Source organism: Ovis aries, chromosome 2, assembly GCF_016772045.2.
Source record: "Ovis aries strain OAR_USU_Benz2616 breed Rambouillet chromosome 2, ARS-UI_Ramb_v3.0, whole genome shotgun sequence".
Lineage (NCBI taxonomy): Eukaryota > Metazoa > Chordata > Mammalia > Artiodactyla > Bovidae > Ovis > Ovis aries.
Genome location: NC_056055.1, coordinates 131,201,077 through 131,224,957, shown reverse-complemented (window position 1 = coordinate 131,224,957; position 23,881 = coordinate 131,201,077). Strand labels below are relative to the sequence as shown.

General features: G+C 39.4%; 1 protein-coding gene across 9 annotated transcripts in view; it reads right to left on the bottom strand.

The window, feature by feature from the left end:
* Positions 1-23,881, bottom strand: part of CCDC141 (coiled-coil domain containing 141) — a 232,836-nt gene that overhangs the window by 52,953 nt on the left and 156,002 nt on the right. For all 9 annotated transcript variants that reach the window (XM_004004541.5, XM_012132430.4, XM_012132415.4 and 6 more), the window contains exons 9-12: positions 11,426-11,567; positions 9,244-9,363; positions 6,765-6,956; positions 1,165-1,344 (exon numbers count right to left, since the gene is read on the bottom strand). In XM_004004541.5, the coding sequence (XP_004004590.2) occupies positions 1,165-1,344; positions 6,765-6,956; positions 9,244-9,363; positions 11,426-11,567 (634 nt within the window). The remainder of the gene's footprint in view (positions 1-1,164; positions 1,345-6,764; positions 6,957-9,243; positions 9,364-11,425; positions 11,568-23,881) is intronic.

Here is a 23,881-nt window from a genome sequence, read left to right as displayed (position 1 = left end):
TTAAAGCTAACAAAGTGATATAAAGTAGGAGTAAATATAAAAGCTCACATTTGTATGTAATAAAGTAGGCGACAAGGATATAAAATGGGAAAGACCCATCTTGGCAGAAGTTGCAGTAAAAAATGTGATGCAATTACAGTTTTCTATCATCACAAGCTTAGCATGAACCAATAAAGTAAAATTATTGCTAAAAGCACTAGTATAATCTTAGTTCTCATTGGTAAAGAATGATGTCCACTTTGTGTTGAAGCGGTACTTTACTTTTTGTTTACATTTTATGAATGGTTTTGATAAGTCATGGACAATTCTGGGAGGGAGGATTAGGATGAAGAAAAAAATAAAACTACCTCTTAAATAATAGAAAGGATTTATATCTAGTTAACTGGAGAAGACTCAAATTAGACTTTGCAACGGTTTTCCAGGTTTGAAAATTTTTTGAGTGTAAGAGGGATGAAATATGAATACATTTTTCTTCTCTGTGGATCTATAGAGGGTTAGAATCAGATATGAAGAGAGATTCAACTTAATATTAAAAAAATAAACAAACCTTTCTAGAAGCTGGCATTTTCTAATATAAAACAAACAGTTTTAATAGGAAGATACTTGAGGTATTGAAGGAGAGGTGGATTAACCATCTTTTAAGAATAAGAGTTCTGTAGTGAATGGGCCTGAAGTTGATATAAGTATTCTAGCATACTTTACAAATCTAACTTAACAACTAAAATTAGGGTACATTTCTAAGTACAATGGGGCTTCACTATGAAAGTCTGGTGTTAAAAGATATTCTTCAAAATGAAGATTCATCCTAGATGTTATCTTCAGCCTCTGAAAATCTTGTAAGAATCCTGTTGCATGCTCTCAACATAACTCAGAACTTTGGGGTGAACCTCTGAGAACTCTGTGTGATAATAACAATATTGCATTCAGATTATTGTCATTCTCTCTTCTTAACAGATACAATAGCCTTCACATGATAAACTCACAAGGGGTCTAGGACCAAAGAAGCACAGAAATGCTGGGCTTCAGGACTATTCGCGGTGAATGAAGCTAGAAAGAACTTCCTAAACCAGCCTGGCTGAATGACAGTTGAAATTTTGAATTTATGATCTTGACTTTGACAAGTAATCCTTGAAGAAGGTGTGACTCATTTAATGTTGTTCTTACCATATTTATTAAATTAAGGAACTCGAGCCCAAGGTCATGCGTTAAAAAACTCCTCTTTAAAAATAGCTGCCACTGCTTCTCCACTGAGTCAGACCAATGCTTGGCTTCAGCACCGCCCTCCTCCTTTCGTAGGATATCAGTTTGGTAAAACTCCTTTAGGCCCTGACATTGCTTCTCTACCTGAAAAAAAGAGAGAGAATATAAATGAAAGTTAAGAACACTTCAAAACATTTTTAAAGGGAAAAATACTAGATTCCAGTAAAAGCCTATATAAAAATTTACTTGGAACCTACATTTCAGAATTCTTTAAATAATTATTAAGTACTGTCAACTTACTGAAAAGACACAAATCTATGTAGGTTGTTGACAGACCAGACTGACTACCACTGGATAGCAAATTGAGCTGACAAGCTTATTGTACAGAAGACCTAGTTACTGTAGCCAAAATCATATTTATGTACTGTACATGTGTATGCTTTGCAACTGGGGACAATTTATGTCAAAGACCAATGTGGTTTCATTTTAGAGCTGAGTTTGATAATTCAGAAGAAAGATAAACATATAAAATCAAGGATTACAATTCAAAAGGAAATGTAAATCAGTGAAAAAATTATTCATAATCAGTAAATCATGACTTGCTTCTCCTCAGTGATAAGCCAGAACAAAAGAGTACTAATAATTATGAATTTTCTGTACATGTATTAATATTAAACTGCCTCCATGAGAAAATGTTATTGAGGTTACTTCACCTCCCTAGAATTATATTTTCTCATTGGCTAACCAATGTAAGCAGTACTAGATTATTTTAAATCAGTCTCTTTGGACAGAGTTTATATAAAATCAAATGTGCCTGTAGAACTATAGATTAACACAAAACTGGGTATTATAGAAGTAGTAGAAAAATTTTGAAACAATTTTTTAAGCATTTTGAATAATACTTAATAACCAATGGGCTTCCCTGGTGGCTCAGATGGTAAAGAATCTGCCTGCAATGCAGGGGACCTGGGTTTGATGCCTGGGTTGCGAAGATCTCCTGGATAAGGGAATAGCTACTGATTCCAGTATGCTGGCCTGGAGAATTCTATGGACAGAGGAGTCTGGTGGGCTACAGTCAATGGGATTGCAAAGAGTCTGACATGACTGAGCAACTTTCACTTTCTTTCAGTATAACAGCCAATAGGACAAGACTCAAAGAGTTCATAACTACTGAAAGCCATCTAAAGAAGGTATGAAATTTCAGGCAGTGGTTAGTCACTATATTTTAAAGATTTTAACATCATTCTTAATTTAATGAGTGCTGCAAAGGGCACTCACAGAAGTTCTCTCTTCTTTCCCCATATTCCATTTTTTCATGCCTCTCTTTTACTGATGCTTATTTCCTCAGCCCAGAGTGATCTTTTCTCAGTTTTCAACTCCTACTTATCCTTCATGAGATAGTTAAAATGCTACCTCCTCCAGGGGGTCGCCTAAGATTTCATAGTAAGAACTAAGCATCTATCTCCTTGGGCTTCCAAACATAATTCTGGGAGAAAGAGAACCATAAGCAAATTATTATACCACGAAGACAAGTATGCACACCATGTTCTGGACACGCTGAGGTGGGACCACCAACTCTAAAGAAACTGCAAAGCACAACGGAAGTAACACTTGATCTGTGCCTTTCAGAATTGTCCAGGGTGACAAGGAACAGGAGAAGGGGCTCCAGATGGAAGGAAAAATGAGTGTGAAGGTACAAGGGCGAAACACAGGCTGGTTAAGAGCAGGATAAACGATCCTGGTGTGGGTGAAGTCCAGATAGCACACGCTGAGTGTTAAGATGCAAGCATGATCATTGGGTTGGGATAAAGCCAGCCAGCAGGTTTCAGCATATTTGGTACTCTACTCAACATGATGTGACACCTTCTCGTTAGCTTGAAACAACTGACAGCTCTCACAGTGACTCAAAATCAGCATGACAACCATCAGAACTTCAGTGGCATCGTGCGCTACAGGCTGGGGTGCCAATCTGATGGGCTGTCAGTTATGCGAAATTCTCAAAACCTAAACTTCAAGTCATCTTCCTTTCCTAACTGCTCAAAAATAAACCTCCTTGAATGTAAGTAAGCATGATGTCATTACAGGAATTCCCTTGAATATGGACTAGTCTCTTTTTTTTTAAGTGAATTAATAATCAACTGTAATACATTATCCATTTGAGAGTAAAAGTTATAATTTGCATCACAAATTACATTTGTTATATTGCCTGAATTTTAGGAGGTAACATGATCAGATGTGCTTTAGAATGATCATTTTTTGAAAGGCATGAAGGAGAGAATTACAGAAGGCAGAGAGAACAGGCAGATACAATTTCTTTAACCTCGGCAAGGATGATGAGGACCTGCACTGAGGAGGTGATGATGGTACAAAGATGGGAATTCAGAAATCTCATAGGTTGTCTCTAAAGATAGATATGGGATAGCATGGCCTTCAGAATATGGAAAAACGAAAGGGAGGAGACTGGGGATTAAACCTCAGCTCTGATGTTTACTACCTGTCTTGTCCAACTTCCTAGAGCTTCAGTTTCTCTCATTTGTAAAGTGAGGATAATAGTGAATACATATAGGGATATTATAAGGATGAAACAAAATTAGGAATTAAAAGTTCAGGTATTGATACAAAATAAGTGCTCATTAACAGAGGGATTGGAACAGACTTTCAACTTCTACACAGGACTTCTGGAAGATGGTGGGGTCATTAATCCAATGCCAAAATACAGAAGGAAACATGTTTGAAGAAAAGATAAGCAGTTGTGTTTTGTTGAGTTTTAAGGAGACTTCAGAATACCAGTAGGTAGTATAATTGGAAGTTGAAAATATTGGCCTGGAGCTCAAAAGAGTTGGGGCTGAAGAACTAATTTTGGGGTACTGATGCATTGAAAACCAAAAGTGTGTTGGTTGGAGGTGATTTTTACAGGGAGAGTATATAGAAAGCACAAAAGAGAGAGCACAGACAAGAACTCTTTGACCCACCACACTTCCGGAACAGAGAATTGAATCAGGAAAAGGAAATAACAGATAAAGAAGCAAACAGGATGATTACCCCAGTTCCGTGAAATATCCAAGTAAGGCAAATCTACAGGGACAGAAAACAGATTAGTGCTTGCCAGAGGCTGGGGGATTGGCAACCAGGACTGACAAAAAGTATTCATAGGCTCTTTTTGGGGTGGTGGAAACATACCAAAGCTGGAGTGCACTGATGTTTGCACAATTTTATAAATAAATACTAAAAATCACTACATCCTACAATAGGCAAGTTTTATGGTATGTAAATTATACCTCATTAAATCTGTTTTTCTTTATAACGTCAAAAGAGGTCAGTATGAGTAACTGGGTTAAACAAATATGGCAGAGGGATCAAGTGGAATAAAGACTGAAAATACACCATTTCATCTGTTGGCTAGCAAGTAATAAGCTTAAAAGAGTGTTTTCAATGGAGTGAAGAGTTGGTAGAAGGCAAGACTGAAACAAGGATAAACTCAGTGGCAGTGGGTGAGGACTGGAGAGGATCAACGAGGAGAGGAAAGAAACGTCATCTTCCCATCCCACGAGTGCAGACGGGACAGGAAGGAAACCTATAGCGTGGCAGCCGTAGTGAGGGCAAGACTGCTCGGGAGAACTGCAGGCGAAAGAGAGGGAAGAAACAGAAGAAGCAAAGGTTCAAAACTCAAGAATGGATGCTGAAGCTACGTTCTGAAGGATTCGGGAGCAGACAGGGAGGTACTGAGGGCTGGTTATGGGGGGACACACGCGGAAACCCCACTTTATTGGTGACAGTGGAGAAGGGAAAATATGTCTGTGGGGTTGGAAGCTGAGAGAAGACAAGGGAATTTGGCTCAATGGACTCATGTGTTTTTTCAGTCACATACAAGCTAAGGGTGCAGATTTAGGAATGGAAACTGGTAAGAAGCTTGAGAGTCACTACTGAACGGGCAGCAGCTAGAGGGCACATGGTAGCGGGGGGAGGGGGTGCTCAGCTGAGGAAAAGACGCTTGAATTTGTAACAGCACCAATCAGCACAATTGTTTGATTTTCCACAGGAGTGTCTGGGAGCTTGGAAAGAGAAGCAGAGTAAACAGAGTGTTGGATTGATCCAGAATTGGGAATTGGCAGAGTTCGGGTGGAAGCCAGGGAAGTGAGGGTATGGGGAGTATAATGGAGTTGAATAAGCTGGCGAGGAGAGAAGGAAAGCCCACGGGAGGCCGGACAGACTGAAAGCCCTGCCAGGGTGGGGACAGGAGCCTCTGCCAGGTGAGAAAACAGAGTGAAAGCTGGGCAGATGAAAGGACAGGGAGTCCTTCTGTGAAAGCGCTGTCTGTAAAGCTGAGGTTTCAGTCCTAATCACAGGCCCCTGGTCCCAGAGGCCAGAGTGGCCAGTGGAAGGAAGTGCTGCGCTGGGAACTACGAAGGTACATTTTCCGCAATGAAGATGCAGAGCAAGCACTTCTTTGTACCTTCTCCACCATTTCAGGCTTGGAGAAGATGTTCATCAACAGAACAACCTGTCAGTTGCAGCACTTCTGCCAAACCCTGAGAGTTCAAGGCTAAGAAAAATTGAAAAAGAAAAATCCAGGATAAAGAAAGATGTGGAAAAGGAGACAGTGGTTCCCTGAGACTTCCAAGGCCTGGGCACGGCCTTCCTTCAGATGGCGAGAACTCAGACTATTGCAGAACGAGAGTAGATAGAGGCAAAGAGGGCAGACAGGCTCACGGTGGCGCGAGGTGAGGGTGAGTGCGGTGAGGGCACTGGAGGAGAAGGCTACTTGCCTTCGGTGACTTCACCCCTGAGGAGATTTTGCAGAGCTCTACCTGCCACTGAAGCTGCACCCTTCTCCCTGAAAGGAGAGTGCACACAGGTGCCCCCCTGGTGGCTCAGTGGCAAAGAATCCGCTTGCCAACCAGAAGACGCGAGTTTGACCCCTGGGTCGGGAAGATTCCCCCGAGGAGGAAATGGAAACCCAGGCCAGTATTCTTGCCTGGGAAATCCCATGGACAGAGGAGCCTGGCAGGCTACAGTCCATGGGGCCACAAAGAGCTGGACTCGACTGAGCAGCAGAGCATGGGTACACAGGGGCAGAGTTAAGAGGTGGGACTCCAGCACTTTACTCTTTTTTTGTCTTTTTTAAAAATATAAATTTATTTATTTTAATTGGAGGCTAATTACTTTTCTATTACTGATGTCACCTTCGAGAAGCTGGGACCATCGAGAGACGGAATGCTAGTCCACCAGAGGGAATTTTACAGATTATTTAGTACCAACCAGTCAAAATAATGCTTCCTAAGAAGCTCTCAGAGGAAACTTATTAAGAAGCATTAAACAAGATGGATCTGAGATCAGACTCAACAGACCATAATTTCTAATTCTGTGTATTTTAAATAATTCATACACATTGCTTAGGTATTTTGAAGAGACTGATGACTTACTTTAAAATAGAAAATGACTGATCTTTAAAGAATTTTATTTTATGTTTAGAATATTGCAAATAATGGCAGGCCACAGTAAAAAGTGTTTCAACACAGCCTCTTTGTCATGTTGCCAAAGACGTCAGCCCATAGGTACTGTACCTCCTCTGATGACTTTAGAAATGCCACATAAGTTTGCAGGACTTGTGACCTGGAGTTGATGCTTTGGCCAAATATGTTTAATTCTTCCTCTAGCCATTTAGCTTTAGAAGAAAGCGATGCCAGTTCATCAAGTTCAAAATCATGTTTCTCTGTCAAGAGTTTTGCAGCTGCTTCTAATTCATGTGATGTCTCCTACGAAAGCCAAGCACAGGGGGTCAGCAGCTGACAGGGGCATCATGAACACTCACATTCCATTACCTTCGGTTCAGCCATCTATTACGATTATTAATTGAACTTGTACCAAAACTCTCCTCAATAAAAAGGCACATATTTCAAACTTCAAGAAAAGGCACCACTAAATGAAAACCATCTCAAATTACCCTTTCAGTCTATTAGCTATACTTCTTATTTAGAACATTCTTTTGTGTGTGTGTAGAGATAGGAGAAAGTTTTAGTAGAAAGGTTATAAAACAGACATGTTTAAAATAATTATACATGATAATTGCTTTATGAAATTTACCAATAGCTCTAGAAAGCACTTAATTTTATTATATAAGAGATGATAAATTTATAGAAATTGTTTACTCATTTTTTAATTCAAAAACATTCTATATTTATTATTCAGTCTCCTTAAAATCTCCATTTACAAGTTTTTATTTTTTTAATTAATTAATTTATTTTAGTTGGAGGCTAATTACTTTACAATATTTTAGTGGTGTTTGCCATACATTGACATGAATCAGCCATGGGTGTACATGTGTTCCCCATCCTGAAACCCCCTCCCACCTCCCTCCCCATCCCATCCCTCTGGGTCATCCCAGTGCACCAGCCCTGAGCACACTGTCTCATGCATCGAACCTGGACTGGCGATCTGTTTCACATATGGTAATATACATGTTTCAGTGCTCTTCTCCCAAATCATCCCACCCTCGCCTTCTCCCACAGAGTCCAAGAGTCTGTTCTTTACATCTGTGTCTCTTTTGCTGTCTCACATGCAAGGTCATCGTTACCGTGTTTCTAAATTCCATATATATGCGTGTAGGGAATACGCTGCAGATGAGGTCCGAATAACAAAGAGTCAGTGAATGTGACTTGCCTAGGGTGGCTCTTGTATGTTTTCTCTTGAGTGTAATTTCTGGCACATGGAATTTAACCACTGAGTCGATGGATGGGCAGGCATGCACTACATACATGATTGCCACTGACAGCTATGTTGTGAGACCAGGCTAGGATCCAAGCAAACATGAAAGGCAGAAGCTACACCCTCATCTACAACAAGGAGGGACTGCTCTTGCACTTGTATTTAATACACTTCCCAAATGCTCCACTAACCAAAGGTAACTTTCATTTACAAGCGCTGCTTCACAGAGTACTCTGGGAAAAAGGAAACGGAGGAGTTTCTCCCCGTGAAATGTCCTCCTTTCTCTCAAATTTTTAAAATAAAAAAATGAAATTGACTTCAGGCATGTATTTCATTTTAGATGTTTTAAATAATGAATTTTAAAAAAGTTTTTTTTTAAAATAATGAATTAAAAACACCTCCTTAAATATTGGTTCATCTGTGAGTTTCAGGTGGGGATGCTATTTGTGAAGGAGACTCTTGGATAAATCAGGGGATTGGGATTGACATACACACTTTTATATACACTACCATATATAAAATAGATAATCAACAAGGACCTACTGTATACACAGGGAATGCTACTCAACATTCTGTAACAATCTGTATCAGAAAAGAATCTGAAAAAGAATGTGTGTGTACATATATATACACACACGTACAGCACTTTGCTGTATAGCAAAAACTAAACAAAATTGTAAATCAATAATACCCCAACATAATATACATTAAATTAAAAAAAAAGAAATGATGGACCAGCGAGGCCATTTTCCTGCAGACATGGGTACTTGTTCCACCTTCCTAACCACCTGGTGGGGCAGGAGGGGACTTCATGCAGGAATATTTGAACCCAAGCGCCATGCGAAAGGGGTGAAAGGATGCTAGAGAAAATTTCAGATAGAGGAGGGGGCATCTTTTGTCTCTAAACACTAGGTGTGCAAACACGTTTTGTTTTTTTTTTTAAACCTCCTGGAATCTACATTAATGCATGTTGCTTTCGGTAATTTTGTTTTGCAACTTACTCTAGCAGAAAATTACAAATAGCCTTAGAGAAGCACTCTCCCTGCCTCCTCTGGAACCCCCAGAAGGAGCTGCTAACATCTCCCAGGCAAGGAAAGAGGGCCAAATGAGTGTCTAATACCAGGCTATAATGCTGAGTTTCTGTGAGCTCAAACACCATAATAAATACACATATAAGTAATTTAGATGCATATACTAGTAGGATTTTTTAAGTCATTATTTCCCATAATACTAATTTAGAATTGCAGCCCTTAAGGGACCTAGGATTAAATTTTATAGCTACTGAAAAGAAATTATATTTACAAAATCATAACTATAATAATAACTCATTTTGTTTACCTTAGCTTGTTTATCTAGTTCCAGATATTTACTCAAAATCTTCTCTGATTCAGAAAGGCTGGAACCGACATCCATTGCATTGGAAAGTATTGTGCTGATTTTCTGAATGGACATCTCAACCTTCAGAAATAAAGAATATATTGCAGCCTTAGCAATAAATATTGACATATATGCATGTATATGTGTAGGAAAGATAGATACTGCTCTCTACTTTCCCATTATACTTTAATATATATCAATTTAATCTAAAAATGGTCTAAAATATTTCAGAATTTTATATTTAATAATGCTGCTCTTCATATGAGGTAGTATTACTGACCCACCAAGAAAGGATAGATGTTTACAGATATTTCTCTTATTAATAGCAATGAGATATCAGCAACAATACACACTCTCTAAAAATTTATTATCTATATTACCTAGAAAGGATAATGTACTTGTCAGCACATCAATAGAGATGAACTTTTCTGGTTCATTAAATCACAACCATGCACTATATGCTGAATGGAGCCCAATTTAGAGGTACATTTTGAAACAGAGGTTCAGCACAAGTATTAGATCACTCTATGGATTATTTTATTTAGGGCTGAGGGACTCTAGGGCAGCACCACTTGCTACATATGTGATAACAAAACACAGGAGCATGCTCAGGAGACTTAATTGATGAAAGTGGGTGACTTCAATATACAAGGATAAATGAATATAGTGACCTGTAAAGGGTTCTATTCAATTCAAGCTACTGCCTTGCTCTGACTAGAGGCCATACTTCCCAGAGTCAAATTGGCTCTGACTTCACAGTAGCAAGACAATTAGCAATGGCTGTTTGAGTTTCTACTGTTTTCTCCACCTCCACCACATTAGCTTGAGTCTCAGGCTCCAGGGAATGCAACACTACAGCTGCCACCATATTTGTAATCTCCCTGGACCCAAGCGTCAGAACAAGGCTCACATTCCCATCTCTGGATCAATAACAGGCGAGGAGGCAATATAGATAGAGACCTGATTATTTAATGACCTCTCCTGTGAAGTCTATTAATTCCACTTGTGTAAGTCAGACATGTAAGTCCACTGAGGCAAATTAAAAAAAAAAAAATCATTGAAAATTTGAGACTCAGCCTTTGCAACATTGTTCATTAGCATTAATGTCGTTGAGATACTACTAGGTTTTGCTATAATTCCATCCATAGACCAGTAATTTTTGTTTAGTCAAATAGTAGCTGCCTGGTTTCATTCCTTTTTGAAAATAGGAAATAAAATTCTTCAAACCATTGTATTCACTTTGGAGAAAGAATTTTACATGTCTGGTTTTATTCAGAGTGGCCTTGGTACTTTGCACTGTCTTAGTTCAATAAATTATGATAACGGCAATTTATTCCTGGAACCTGTAAAACTCATGATTTTTTTTTTTGATATCAGTCTTCTGGTCTTTTTAAAAATTTTTAAATTTATTTTTGGCTGCACTGGGTCTTCACTGCTCTGCTGGCTTTTCCCTAGTTGCCGTGAGAGGGGGCTACTCTCTGGCTGCAGTGTGCTGGCTTCTCATTACAGTGGCTTCTCCGGCTGTGGAGAGGGGCTTTAGGGCACATGGGCTCAGCAGTTGTGGCTCCTGGGCTCTAGAGCAGAGGCTCAATAGTTGTGGTGCACGGGGCTTAGTTTCTCTGCGGAAGGAAAGATCTTCCCAGACCAGGGATTGAACCTGTGTCTCCTCTGCGGGCAGGTGGATTCTTTAGCACTGAGCCACCAGGGAAGCATTACCCACTATTCTTCTATCGTATGGCGCCATGTCAATTAAAGCATGCATATGGGAGCCGTGCACAGAACCATGTACATCAAGCAGAACACAATCCCAATTGTGCACCTGGTTCAGTGAACACAGTTAACATGGTTCTGTGCACAGTGAGAGCTGCCTTTGTGTAAAACATTCTCGAGGCTGGGTGGCAGGAAGGATGACGCTTCTAGTTTTGGCAACCTGGGGCAGGGATGGTTGGTGAGTAGCAGCGAATTACAGCTTCATTCTGTTTGAATGTAAAGCCTAATATGGGATGAAGGGAATCCTGAGATACGCCTGTCCCCACCATATGGGCCCACATGCCATCATTGCCATACCATCATGTCACCGCCAGGTAAGGGGCCGCATCTAAATAGCATTATACCTGAAGGAGGACACACTTTATGAAATTACCTCTCTTAGGCGGCCCTCCACCGAGGCTGTGAATTGCTGTCTCTTAAGAGCAAATTCCCTGTGCGCCGAACACTGTTCAGTCAAATGTTCTACCCGTCTTCCAAGGCAGCCCATAATCTCACGGACACCGGTCAGCCGAGAGCTGAATGGAACAAGCCAGCTGTTAGTTCACTCCACCCTTATAGAGAAGCCCCAGGAACAGGGAACATTGCAAGATGAATCTTCCATAAGTATGACTTGATAAAAGTTATTAAGCTTCAGGCTTCAGGATAATAGAAGTTAAGAAGCTGCAGTCCTGGTACGGCACAGAGCAAAACCAAATGATGTTCTTTTGTTTAAGTCCGTCCTGAGGGAAAATATGAGTTATACGTTTTTGCAACCAGGTCTAATCTTATTTCCTAAAGATTCACTTTTTAATATTTCTCTAAGATGTTTTGAGAGCCCTATGGCAGAAAGCACAGTATGTCTGCCAAAAGTTTTCCTGGGTGAAAGCTTCATTTATCTAAAGATGATCTTTGAATAGAAATGTATATCAGCCAATTAACAAAACACTGCCTGATCCAATAGGGTAAAATATTCACGTGATATTAGGTCTTGGTTCTGAATGATTACGAATACTCAAGGCTGCAATCATTAGGTGAAAACCAAACTATCACAAATAATGAGGAATCTGATGTACACGTTCATACAAAGAAACCAAGCCTCATATTATAATTTTGTACCTGTTAATTATACACAGGTATAATTTTCTCACAAGGGCTGGCCTTGTGAGACAAAGTGAGATGGCAGTTCACAAAATGAAAACGCCTTTAAAACAGCAAATGAACTTTGAGTTGGACCCCCTTTGCTATGGTCTAAAGACATACTAGCACGTTTCCAAACCATTTCCAACACAGGCTTACCAGCAATGCCAGACAGTGGAAGGACAGAGCTGATGCTATGAGCACTTTTACGGTGTCCAACATATCGCTGAGACAGAGCCTCTCCTAACATGTGAGAAGCTGAAGTCTTTAATTTCCCACCAGTCATTTCCTTCCAGTACTCATGAAGATGAGCTGATAACTCTTACATTTAATTACCCAGAGCTTAAAAAGATCTTGGAACAAGATACAGAATTCAGTAGTTTTACCTCAAATAATTAATTTATGGCTTTGTAAAAATGAATTTAATTAGTAATGAAATGAGGGCAGGATCCCAAATGCCTGAGAGGGAAAGAGACTTCACAGGAATGACAATGAGGCTGCCAAAGAGTTGAGGGCTCATCAGGTAGCTTGAGAATCTTGTCGAATGCACATGGGATTCAAGTGTGTCCTGTGGGACCACCAGAGGCCAGGAGAAGCTTGATTTTGGAGAAATCTGATTCCTGACACATAGTGTTTCAAAACATTAAAACTTGTTCCACGGTTTAATAACTCAGAGACGGTAAAGAGTATAATCAAGAAATCAGGAGAGTTTAGGAAATAATTCTTCATATCCACGAGTTCTATAAAAGTAGTGTATTGGTAATAGCAGTCATATTTTGACTATATTTTAGACTTTGTATGCTAAACAGGTCCTTAAAATCCCAGTTGTCCTAAATGTTATAGTTTTCTGTAAAATAGGCAAATTTGGAATGGGAAGGATAGAAAAGGTGAGTAAGTACTGTGGAAAGAAGGTACAGAGAAAACAAAAGGTAAAGCTTGTCAAAGTAAATGGGAAAGCATTTTCTAAAAATAATCCATTTATGGTGACAAGGCACCATTTTTAATGTTTTAAGTAATCTCTTCTAATTCTCATAACTACTCTGTAATCTGGCTATAACCGTTATCTCTATTTTGCAGATGAGCCAAGTGAGGTAGAGAAATGCTCAGCAATTTACCCAGGTCACATTTATTAAATGGCAGGGCTGGGATTTGAACCTATTCATCTAATCTCAGTCCACATTCTTTACCACCTCATGGTAATAATTTTTCTGGGTCGCTGACATATGATGGCGGGAAGGGGGCGGGATATTCTTTTAAAATTTCACTTTCCCTTGAACTGACTGTTGATGGAAACAGGATAAGCCTGGCAGGCATGCTCTTCTGAAATTGGCAGTCTTGGCCAGATAATTCAATGTCTGTTGGTAGTTTGCAAAGTGACCACTAGAGGGGCCTGATATCTTGTTCAGACTCACATCTTGACGGTCCCTCTGGCACAGAGAATGGAAACAGGAAACAAAAGCCAATCAAGCATTTATTCTGTAAAAATACTGCTTTTTAGCAACTCACAATTTTAATTTAGATGAATCATAACAAGCCAAATAGAATGTCTCTCTCTGTCTTTGAATGAATCATTTATTTTTATTTTTCAAAAACCTAGGAAATCAGTCTCATTTTGTGGTGATTTATACCTTATCTTGTGTATCTACTGCATTATAAATTAAGGGAAAAGGCAATATTCTTTTCATTCATTTCTCCTATGCAACCTTGAATACAAAGCCTTGTTAAGAATTAAATCAATGCATATTTTCAAATTAAATAAAATACACTTTGATCAATATTTAAGGGAAGAGAAGACACAAATTTAAGGTGCAAAAATATATGCACAGATAGTTATTGTATTCAAAATGTCACTAGTAACAGTTTCCAACCGTTTTTAAACCAGGATGACATTGCCCTTTGCCTAGTTATAGAACTTTTAGGCTATCCGAAAACTGCCCAATTTCTTCTTTGATGGTTTAGGATTCATAGTTAGGTTCACTGATACTTATCTCCTCTGTTTCAAGTCTTACAGGGACAGACTGAATTGCCTGTCCCGTGTGCATACCCTTTTGGCTTAGACCTCTTTTTTAGTATAAGTTCTCAATCATTTTGCTCCCAACAGCCAGCTCCTGTTTTCGTCTGGGTCCTTGGCTAGATCATCTCTGTCAGGTGAGGAGGCATTAACCCCTTCCCTCTGAATGGAACCTTTATCTGTCACACTCCTGACCCCAGGTCTGTTTCCTTTCCTTTCCTCCTTGATGAAAACCTAATCTGCAGATTATAACCGCCCTATCCCACCATTTTCAGCTGGAAACTTGAAAAATTGATGCCAGATATTTTCTTTTGAAGATTCCAGACATTGCTTTTGAACATTCCAAAACATTTAAAAACATGTATAGCCTCCCTATTGCCAATTTGCTCAGAGTCTGAAATGCAGATTGTTTGATCAAAGGAAAAATATGACCTCAAACTCTGCCAGCAATTCTTACATGAACTGAAAGTAAAGTAATAGAATTCCATTAGTCACCCAGTATTACTTCACAGTAGTGTTACATAAGTGATGGGGCAAGAACTGTGGACAGACCAAAGAAATTTGGTAGAACCAAGTTCCCTGGGTATTTTGTTTTGACTCAGGACACACTGCTCACGTGCTGCCTGATGGGGTAGGAAAGAAGCGACCAGTGGACCTGCTTTCTAAGCCTAACAATCTGTGGCTCTGTAACTTACAATGGAAATATTGCTTGATCTTCAGGCACTCTATGAATGGATTAAATGGTTCCTGCCTGTAGTATGAACATGGGGTATATTGGATTATTCTTGATATCGATTTTGACTTCTTCAAGCATCACAGAGGCTCAGGAATGATAGACTGTGAAGGCTCTTTAGACATTTGTTAGAAACTTCACCATGGAAGTATTTTCTCCCCTCTTCATTAAGCCAGGAGAGGGGAGGGAAGGGGAAAGAAAAATTATATTTTTCCCTAGAGAGCAGAGACATATTGACTTTGGGCTCAAAAATAGACTGTTATATTTCCTATATGGAAGCAGTTGCCCTACACCTTTGCCTTTGTTACAAACTGAGGCTGCAGAAAGGGAGTAAATCCCAGTGCTAATATGTTTTAATAATTCTTTCCCAAGAGCAGCAAGTTGCTTTCAGACCTTTCATAAATTACTACTGGCAGTCCATCTGGATTAGGAGCTGAACCAGATGGTAAGCACTTGACAGCTTACTCTATCTCATCAGAAGAAATCAGCTGATCATATTTTTCTTATTGTCTATGGACAAATTATACTTTGAAAATGGGAAAAAAATTATCTTCCTTATCTTTAGCTTGCTACTTCTCTTGACAGGAACTCTTCATGTTTAACATCTTTATTTTGCAGGAAACAACCACCTCTCTAGTTTTCATCCTTACTTTGAAAAAGTGCCATTCCAACTGAGGAAGTGAAATGCATGTTTTCACAATAATTTTTTTTCCTGATTTATGTTGTATACATTTTGAATCACTGCCTACCACATGGATATCACACCCACACACATCTCTCATGCACACAAGACAATAAAGAAACATAAGTAGTAAGTGGGGGCTGAAGCTACAGGGTTCCTGGGTTCAGATCCATGCAGAGATGCTCACAAATTTCATTCCTGTGAGGACAGAGAAACCAAAGCATGCAACTCCATGAAGGGAAGAAATCAGTAACAGTGATGGGCTTTTCCCTCCTTACAAAAGGAGATTGAAAAACTCTACAGCTAGCTGCTGTAGGAATTAGACACTGCCGGGCAGTCAGGAAGCCCCACTCCTCCCCAACCTGGTTTACTGGCTGCACCTCTGAGAGCCACAGTATCTCCATGTGAGCTTGGGTGACCCTGATCAAATAGCAGAAGATAGCTGCTGGACTGGAGACCCTGTAGGTCCAGGTAGAAGTCACTGCAAAGCTGCTCAGGAGGAAAGAGAAAAGAGGAGAGAACAAAGCAAGGACAATGAAGCTGAACAACAAACACTTTCCATTTAGAGGACAATCTACAATTTCAAAGCACATGAGGAAAATGAATCCCAAGGAAAAACACCCAACAATCAAAAGCTAAATATACTCCGTCTGAAATGAAAATAAGTAGAGCAATCAGATGAGAGATAAAGGAAAAGAGAGATAAAGAAAGATAGAGAGATAAAGGAAAAATCAATACCCATAATAAAGAAACAAAAAACTCTGAAACAAGAACAGTCAGAAATAAAACAAGATTGGACAGAAAAAAGGAGTTAGAAATCCTAAGAGTGAAAATAATACAGTTGTGCAATCAGAAGAATCCACTGTTGAAAACAAAGGGAAAATTAACAAGAGAAAAATGAATCTGATTCATTTTTGAGGGAATGCAATGCAAAGTGATCAAGGAATGAAAAATATGAAAGTTAAGAGACAGACTGAGAGGCTCCAAGATTCTTCTACTGGGAGTTACTGGAAGAAGGAAAAGAGAGAAAAAAGGAAATTTATAATTAAAGAGATAATTGTGGAACATTTTCCATAATTGATGACATATATCCTCAGGTAAAAGGGGCACAGTAATAGCTAAACAGACAAATACTCTCATTTGAGATAATTTGGAAGATAGAAACATACATTTTAATGTATTTCCTTCCAAAAAGTTTTTCCCTTTGCAGTCCTTTCCACCCCTCTCCCCCTCCAAAGTTACTACAGTGTGGTTTAGATCCTACTTTACCCTCTCAACATTATATTGTGAGGATACTCTGTCTTCAAATATTTCTCAAAAACATTCTTTTGATATTGGATTAGAATATTCCACACTATGCTTGCCCTTAAACTATTCAAACATTTCCCTATTTTCTGGACATATTTAGGTGGTTTTCAGGTTTGCACCATTATAAACAGTACCATGATAAGCATTTTATTCATAAATATGTCCACTCACATCTCTCCCATGTTCTTTTCTCTCTAAGCCCTCTCATTGGAGAGAATTCTCCTTCAGTGGTCCAAAGCACAGGTTTCTGCCCCTCCAGTCAGCCTTCCTCTGTAGATGCTGCAGTTCCAAACCTTTCTGCTCTGGGATCATCACTGTTTCACATCACAGCATTATCAGTTAATAAATCCATGCTGTAATGAGTGACTCCTAGAAGTCACTAAGAACCTAATCTAATCAGTCATAGATTTAATGGAAAGGGTAAACTTTTAGTGCCTTCCGTACTAAGAGTTTCAAAATTATGAAAGTCTTAACCACGGTAACAGGTCCAGATTGCAGTTATGACATTTACTCAACCTCTAAAGAGAACAACTTAATATAGATTTGAAAATATTTGGAAAGTGGCTGAGTTAACACTGTCATAAGAATTCAACTTTGCAATTTCCCAACTTTCAGGATTTGACATTTACCATCTAAATATATCATCAGACTTAAAAAAAAAAAAAAGTTCTTTTAAGTTCTTAAATGCTTAGCAGAATTCCTACAACGTGTGATCTTGGATGACTCTGTGATACAAAGGGATTCTGGTTTTGTTTCTCTGTTGTTGCTGTTTTTAGTTTGTTGGTGGGTGGGGATTCATTTTTGTGTGTTCTCCACTTAAGATCTTTTACAATATTTTTTCCCTGACATAAGCTTTGCTTTATGCCACATTAGCCCCTTAACATTTCAAATCAAGTCACCTAATAGGTAAATATTGAGATAAGGAACATAAAAGAGGTTTCCTTATGGTTGACCTTCAGGGCTGACCTCAAGCTGATGTCATGGTCTGGATGAAGAGATGATGCTATCACAAGTCAAAATTAAGGAATGAGTCAGAAGACCACAGAGTGACAAGTGAAACTATCGGATATAGCCAACAAATGTAAAGGAATTAAAAAAGCATTGTGTGGTGGGTATTGATTCTGTTCATCTTGGTTGGAAGATGCAGACCCTTCATTCATCTTAGATGATCAAATCCAACAATGGCCCTTTCAAGTCTCATTCCTTCACTTGACCCATCCTGACCGTAGGGGCTTGGGACAGTGTCTCTCTTCTCTGAAGAGGTCCCCAAGGCTTCCTCAGGCCTAAGAACACTCCCTTCACATCTTATTCCCTGACTGGCCATTAATAAGGTTCTGGAGACTCGGGAACAGATTTATGCATTTTTGTCCTTGAAGCCCAGCGCTGGTATGTCATGTGAGATGCTTATATATGTATGTTCAATAATGTTTTAAATAAACTGAAAGAAAGAAAAACTTCCCATGGAAGGGGAGATTTGAGTTGAAACTAGAAGGTAGATGGAGCACATTCTAAATGCACTACAATTAAAAAAAAAAAAAAAACCCACCTTCACCGGGCTTGTTGCTAGTGACTGAAGTTGAAAGTGAGGAGACAGCTAACAACCTAACACAGTGGTCAGAACTGCACTCTCTCTACCCTTTCTGCTGTGACAGATGGTAGGACAAGTTACGTGAACCTCTCTGAGGCAGCTTCCCCACCTGAAAAAACAGGACAATGATAATAAAAGCACCTGTATAATAGGGTGGTTTGAGGATGAAATCTGTTAATGTGGATAAAGCACACACACATTGCCTTTATTGCCAGTGAGCATTTGGGCATAGTCTAACTCCCACTTAACTCTTTGATCTTGTCTTAGGCCTTTTTCCCTCGTTACCCTCTCCTCCAGCAAAACCGTACTTATGTCTGGTACGGTTTTGCTGCTATTTTGCAGGGCCTCTCATCTCCCAGCTATTTGCATGACAGCTCTTTCTCTTCAGGGAATCCTTCCCTGACTACAATGTCTAAGATGGTCCCCTCCCACAGGCACTCTTTATCCCATTCCACTTTTTATTTTTCTCATAGTACTCATTGCTCTGCAAGAGCATCTCATCTATTGATTGGTCAGTTGACTATTTCTTCCCACCAGAATATAAATAGCTTGAAGGCAGGAACTTCATCTACTGGATTGGATACTTGGAAGCATCTGATTTACAAAAGACAATAATATTTGGGCAATGACAAAATGAGTGACTGAATGAACCATGGTCTCTCTAAACTTCATCATCATTCACATTATCAATCAGGGTAAGCAGTGGCTGTCAACATAAATGAAAATCTTGGAAAGAGGAAAATCCTAACTTATTCCTGTTTTTATTTCTCTGTAAAAAATAAACATATGAAGAATTAACATTAAATAAATAACAATAAATGTTAGAGCAAGAGGGCAATACTGAAGGTTATGCCAAAGTGTTTAGTCAGGATGAGGTTTATAAGTTTCAATTCACCACAACAAAATAGAATGAAAACTGAAACAGTCTTTTATGCAGAAATAGAAATTGAGTCAATTCAGAAGCAAGTTTACTTGTAAATCTGAAGTTAATTTTAGCAAACAGGAAAAGCTAAATGAATACTTTATAAGGTAGCCTGGTCTTACTGGGTGATTCCATGTTTTTGAGGCCTGTATCTTTCTGAATTATAGTTTTATCTGGATATATGCCCAGAAGTAGGATTTCTGGGTCATATGGCAACTCGATTTTTAGTTTTTTTACGAAAACTCCACACTGTTTCCATAGTGGCTGTTGGTGGGAAATTACCTTCCCACCATCATTGTAGAATGTTTCCCTTTTCTCCACGCCCTCTCCAGCATTTGTCATTTGTAGACTTTTAAAATGATGGCCACTCAGACTGGTGTGAGGTAGCATCTCACTGTAGGTTTGGTTTGCATTTCTCTAACAATTAGTGATGTTGAGCATCTCCTCATGTGCCTTCTGGCCATCTGTGTGTCTTCTTTGCAGAAACATCTCTCTAGAGCTTCAGCCCATTTTTTCGATTGCGGTTGGATTTTTTGTTGTTGATATTGTTGCATTATATGAGCTATCTGTATATTTTGAAAATTAAGCCCTTGGTTGTTCTCATCATTTGCAAGTATTTTCTCCCAGTCCATATTTTCTCTCATGTTTTTGTTTACGGTTTCTTTGTTTTAGAGTTCTGAGCTGAGAGCTCACTGAGAAAAAAACAGGAGGGTCCCAGTTTTTGTCCAGTTATGGAAAACTTCATCCTCATACAGCATTTCTGACCAGCACTTCCAATCACTACAGCTTCCTGTGGCTTAATAAATGCAGAATTCTGCTTGGGAGCAGGGCACCTCTGGACCATCTTTAATCTCAGTGCTCAGAGATGATGCCAAGTAAGACCTAAGAGGAGGTGAAGAGGCCAGAATCCAGAACTTTCAACCTTTCTGTAAGTCTGGTGTGACCATTATCAGATCCCATCATAGGTAACTTGCATCATAGCTATTAACACATGCAAACGAATGCACTCAAATGCCTTTTACATTAAAGTGAATTTAGATTGTATGACAGATATCACACCCGAAAAGATAATGAACAATTTAACAATGACTTAGAATTAGCACTTGAATGCACGGAGGAAATAAAAATGCAAGGAAACGTAAATAACCACCATTGCTTCTGTGAGGCTGCCCCAGCTTCAAAGGTATTTGATTCCAGGATAGAAAAACAGTGTGGATCTGTTCCTAAAAGATAGCAATTACAGAAAAAATGATGACAAAATTCTCAGATTTACTGGGAAGCTTTACCACAGATAAATGTGAACTTCTGAAGTTCTATTTTCTTAAGTAACAAGAAAAAAAAAAAAAAAGATCTAAGGGTCTCTGAAATTCTTGAGTGCCCCAGTACTAGATTTTGCCTTTTATTTCCTCAAGAGAAGTGTTTATCTGCCCCATTTCTAATATAACCTTCCCCAGTTAGTGAAAATGAATATGATTTGATGCAGTTGACTCCACTGTAGTCATCTGAAACAATCATGTAACTCTTAGTATTTTGCCTTTAAAACTCTTTGTATAGAAGGTAAATAAGTAAATGAACCAGTTGTTTATTGGGTGCTCCCTGCGGACCAAGAGTGGTGCTAGTGCATATGATTAAAAAAAAAACAAAACAAAACACCTCTCTATAAAATGGGTGTCTCCATTTTTACTGATGAAGAAACTGAGGGTCATTTAGAGAAGTTAAGAAGTTTAAAAGTCATGGCATTGTTTTGGCTCTCAGAATGCATGAAATAAAACTCCTTTGATACTAGGTTCTAAGCTTCTCATCCATGCCAGTTTTCAAGTGCCTGACAGCAGGAACGTTAGTGTTTTGTGCCCTAGTAGTGTGGCGGGCCGTCAGAAGTCTAGGAGGCCATTGTGATGCTCAGCAACACATACTTTTCTCTGTGGGAATTCATGTTTATTTCCCTTGCCATTATTCTAAGCTACGGTTTCAAGCCAGCCATGGCTGCAACTGGAAATTTCCTTCTTAGGTTCAGCTTCTCTCCCATGGTGATGACCCAGGTCATTGAACAGATAAACCATTCCATGAGGAAGGGAAGCAAGTCCCAAGTGAAATGCATGGGACTGAGGTCAGTAACTGTGTGGCTCTGGTTTGCAACTGAGATTCTAATGCATTTCAATTCAGCTTCTAATGGATTTCCAGAATGTCCTTTGCCAAGTATGAATTGCTCTTTACCTTCAACTCCTCCTGCAAAATGGAAATAGTATTGATTTGTAAAATTTTGTGAAATTTCAGGGCAACCAACACCTTGTAATTACTATGAAAGTTCATATATCTAGGATGTTGACAGACACTCGACTTCTTATTATTTTTTAATCTAGTTGCTTAACTATTAATTCAAGTTTCTTAAAATGGTGGCTAACTATTACTTCTATTAAGATTCAGTCTGCAGTCTGAAGAATAGAAATTTAGATGCCCCTTTGAAAAACTATGTGTATATATATATATATATATATATATATATATATAGACTAGAAAGAGCAAAGAAGGCAAAAAGACTGAGACTAGCTAAGTGAATAAAAATAAACATATTGACCATTACAAAATGGATAGCCAAAGAGAGTCACTAGAACACTGCAGGTAGAAAGTAACACCGGGTAGAAAGTAACACAAAACAGAAGCACTTCTCTATATTTAAGTACAGGAAATAAAGCATCCCTGATTAGAACAAACAGGATCAAGTCTGAAAAAGTAAAAGTGAAGGTCGCTTAGTTGAGTCTGACTCTGCGACCCCGTGGACTATACAGGCCATGGAATTCTCCAGACCAGAATACAGGAGTAGCCATTCCCCTCTCTAGCGGTAATAAATTGTGACCAGTTTTCCTGTGCCAGGACTTAAGCATCAAAACTGAACACCAAACTTCAGTTTTTGATCAAGGAGCAGTGACTGGATTTACCCTCATGCCTTAAGCTAGACAAATAGACAGAGCATATAAAACAATGGTTCTCAGACACTGAGGGACAAGTAACACAGGGCAGTGATCCTTGAGAGAAGGGAAATGAATGGGGTGAGCCTCACATCTGCCTCACCTGCTGCCTGGGAGATAATTTCTAGACCAAACTTCAGGGAAATGGAACCAAACAGAGTCCAAAGGACTTACTGATTTGAGGAGACAGAGATCAGACTTCAGGGAAGCCAAGGCACCTAGAATCTCTGGGACAGCATACCAGTGACAGTCTTCAGACTGTCAGGGAGGGGTCTTGAACTGCCTCCTGAGCCACCCCTACGTGAAAGGAAACTGCCCAAGGCCAGGGAAAGCACCACAAGTAAATAACAGCCTGAACAGAGAAATATAATCGTCTGCACTCTGAGAACTGCTTGCTAAACTGACATGGGACCATGCCCCAATTATAGCTGGAGACCTCACCACTTGCTCCATCATCACATAACTCAGATCAATGTCCAACAGCTACCTGGAGTTCAGACACAAGTCTAGGCGTTCCATAGGATACCTTCTGTCAGGTCCAAGAAACACGCATTCTGGAAGGCCTTGCGCAGAGGATGGGAGAAAGGAGTTCTCATATCCATAGGGACCAGACCTGAGTACCTTTGTGCTCCTGGGGCCAACTGGACACACCACGATACATGGTTTGGAGCCAAAGTAAGGAAACTTAGTAACTACAGCTACTGTTAGTTTTTTTTTATCAGGTGAGAAGCATTTATCCTTCTCATAGCCTCAGCTTTTTAGATCTGGCTGGAAAATCTTGGATTATTTCTGATCTTGGCATTGCATGGTCCTATAACAACCATCACAAGCCCTGGTTAAATATATCTGTCTGAACTCAGACTGCTGCCGCTGCTAAGTTGCTTTAATCGTGTCCGACTCTGTGTGACCCCATAGATGACAGCCCACCAGGCTCCCCCGTCTTCTCTTTCTTTGGCTACGCCATGTGGCATGTAGAACTTCCCTGACCAGGGGTCAGACCCATGCCTCCAGTACAGAGTCTTAATGACTGGACCACCAGGAAAGTCTTCAGAGTATCTTTTGAAAAGAAAATACCCTAAACCCAAACTTACCAAATCAACATGTGTGAATGCATCTAAAATAGAGCAGAATGAGGGTTTAAAACAGAAACAAAATACAATTTTACCACCTTTGACTTATTTCATTGTTCCTCAAACTGAATGTCCTTGAGTTTCAAGGGGACTGTGGATATGGAAGATAAAAACCATGCTTATCCCATGTGCACAAATCTTTGTGTCTCTCTACGTCAAAATGTAAGCTCTATCATCATTCTTCCTAGCCAGCATCCATTCCATCATCTGCTCTTTCTGTCAGCTCCCTTTTGTCTTCCAATCTCTGTTCTTGATCATACATTCTTTCTGCATCCTCTTTCTGTTCTTTAGGTCCTTCTCTCTCCTCATTCCCACCCAACTCTAAGCTTACAATGATACACTCACTGAATGTGCTCATAAAAACAACCCACTG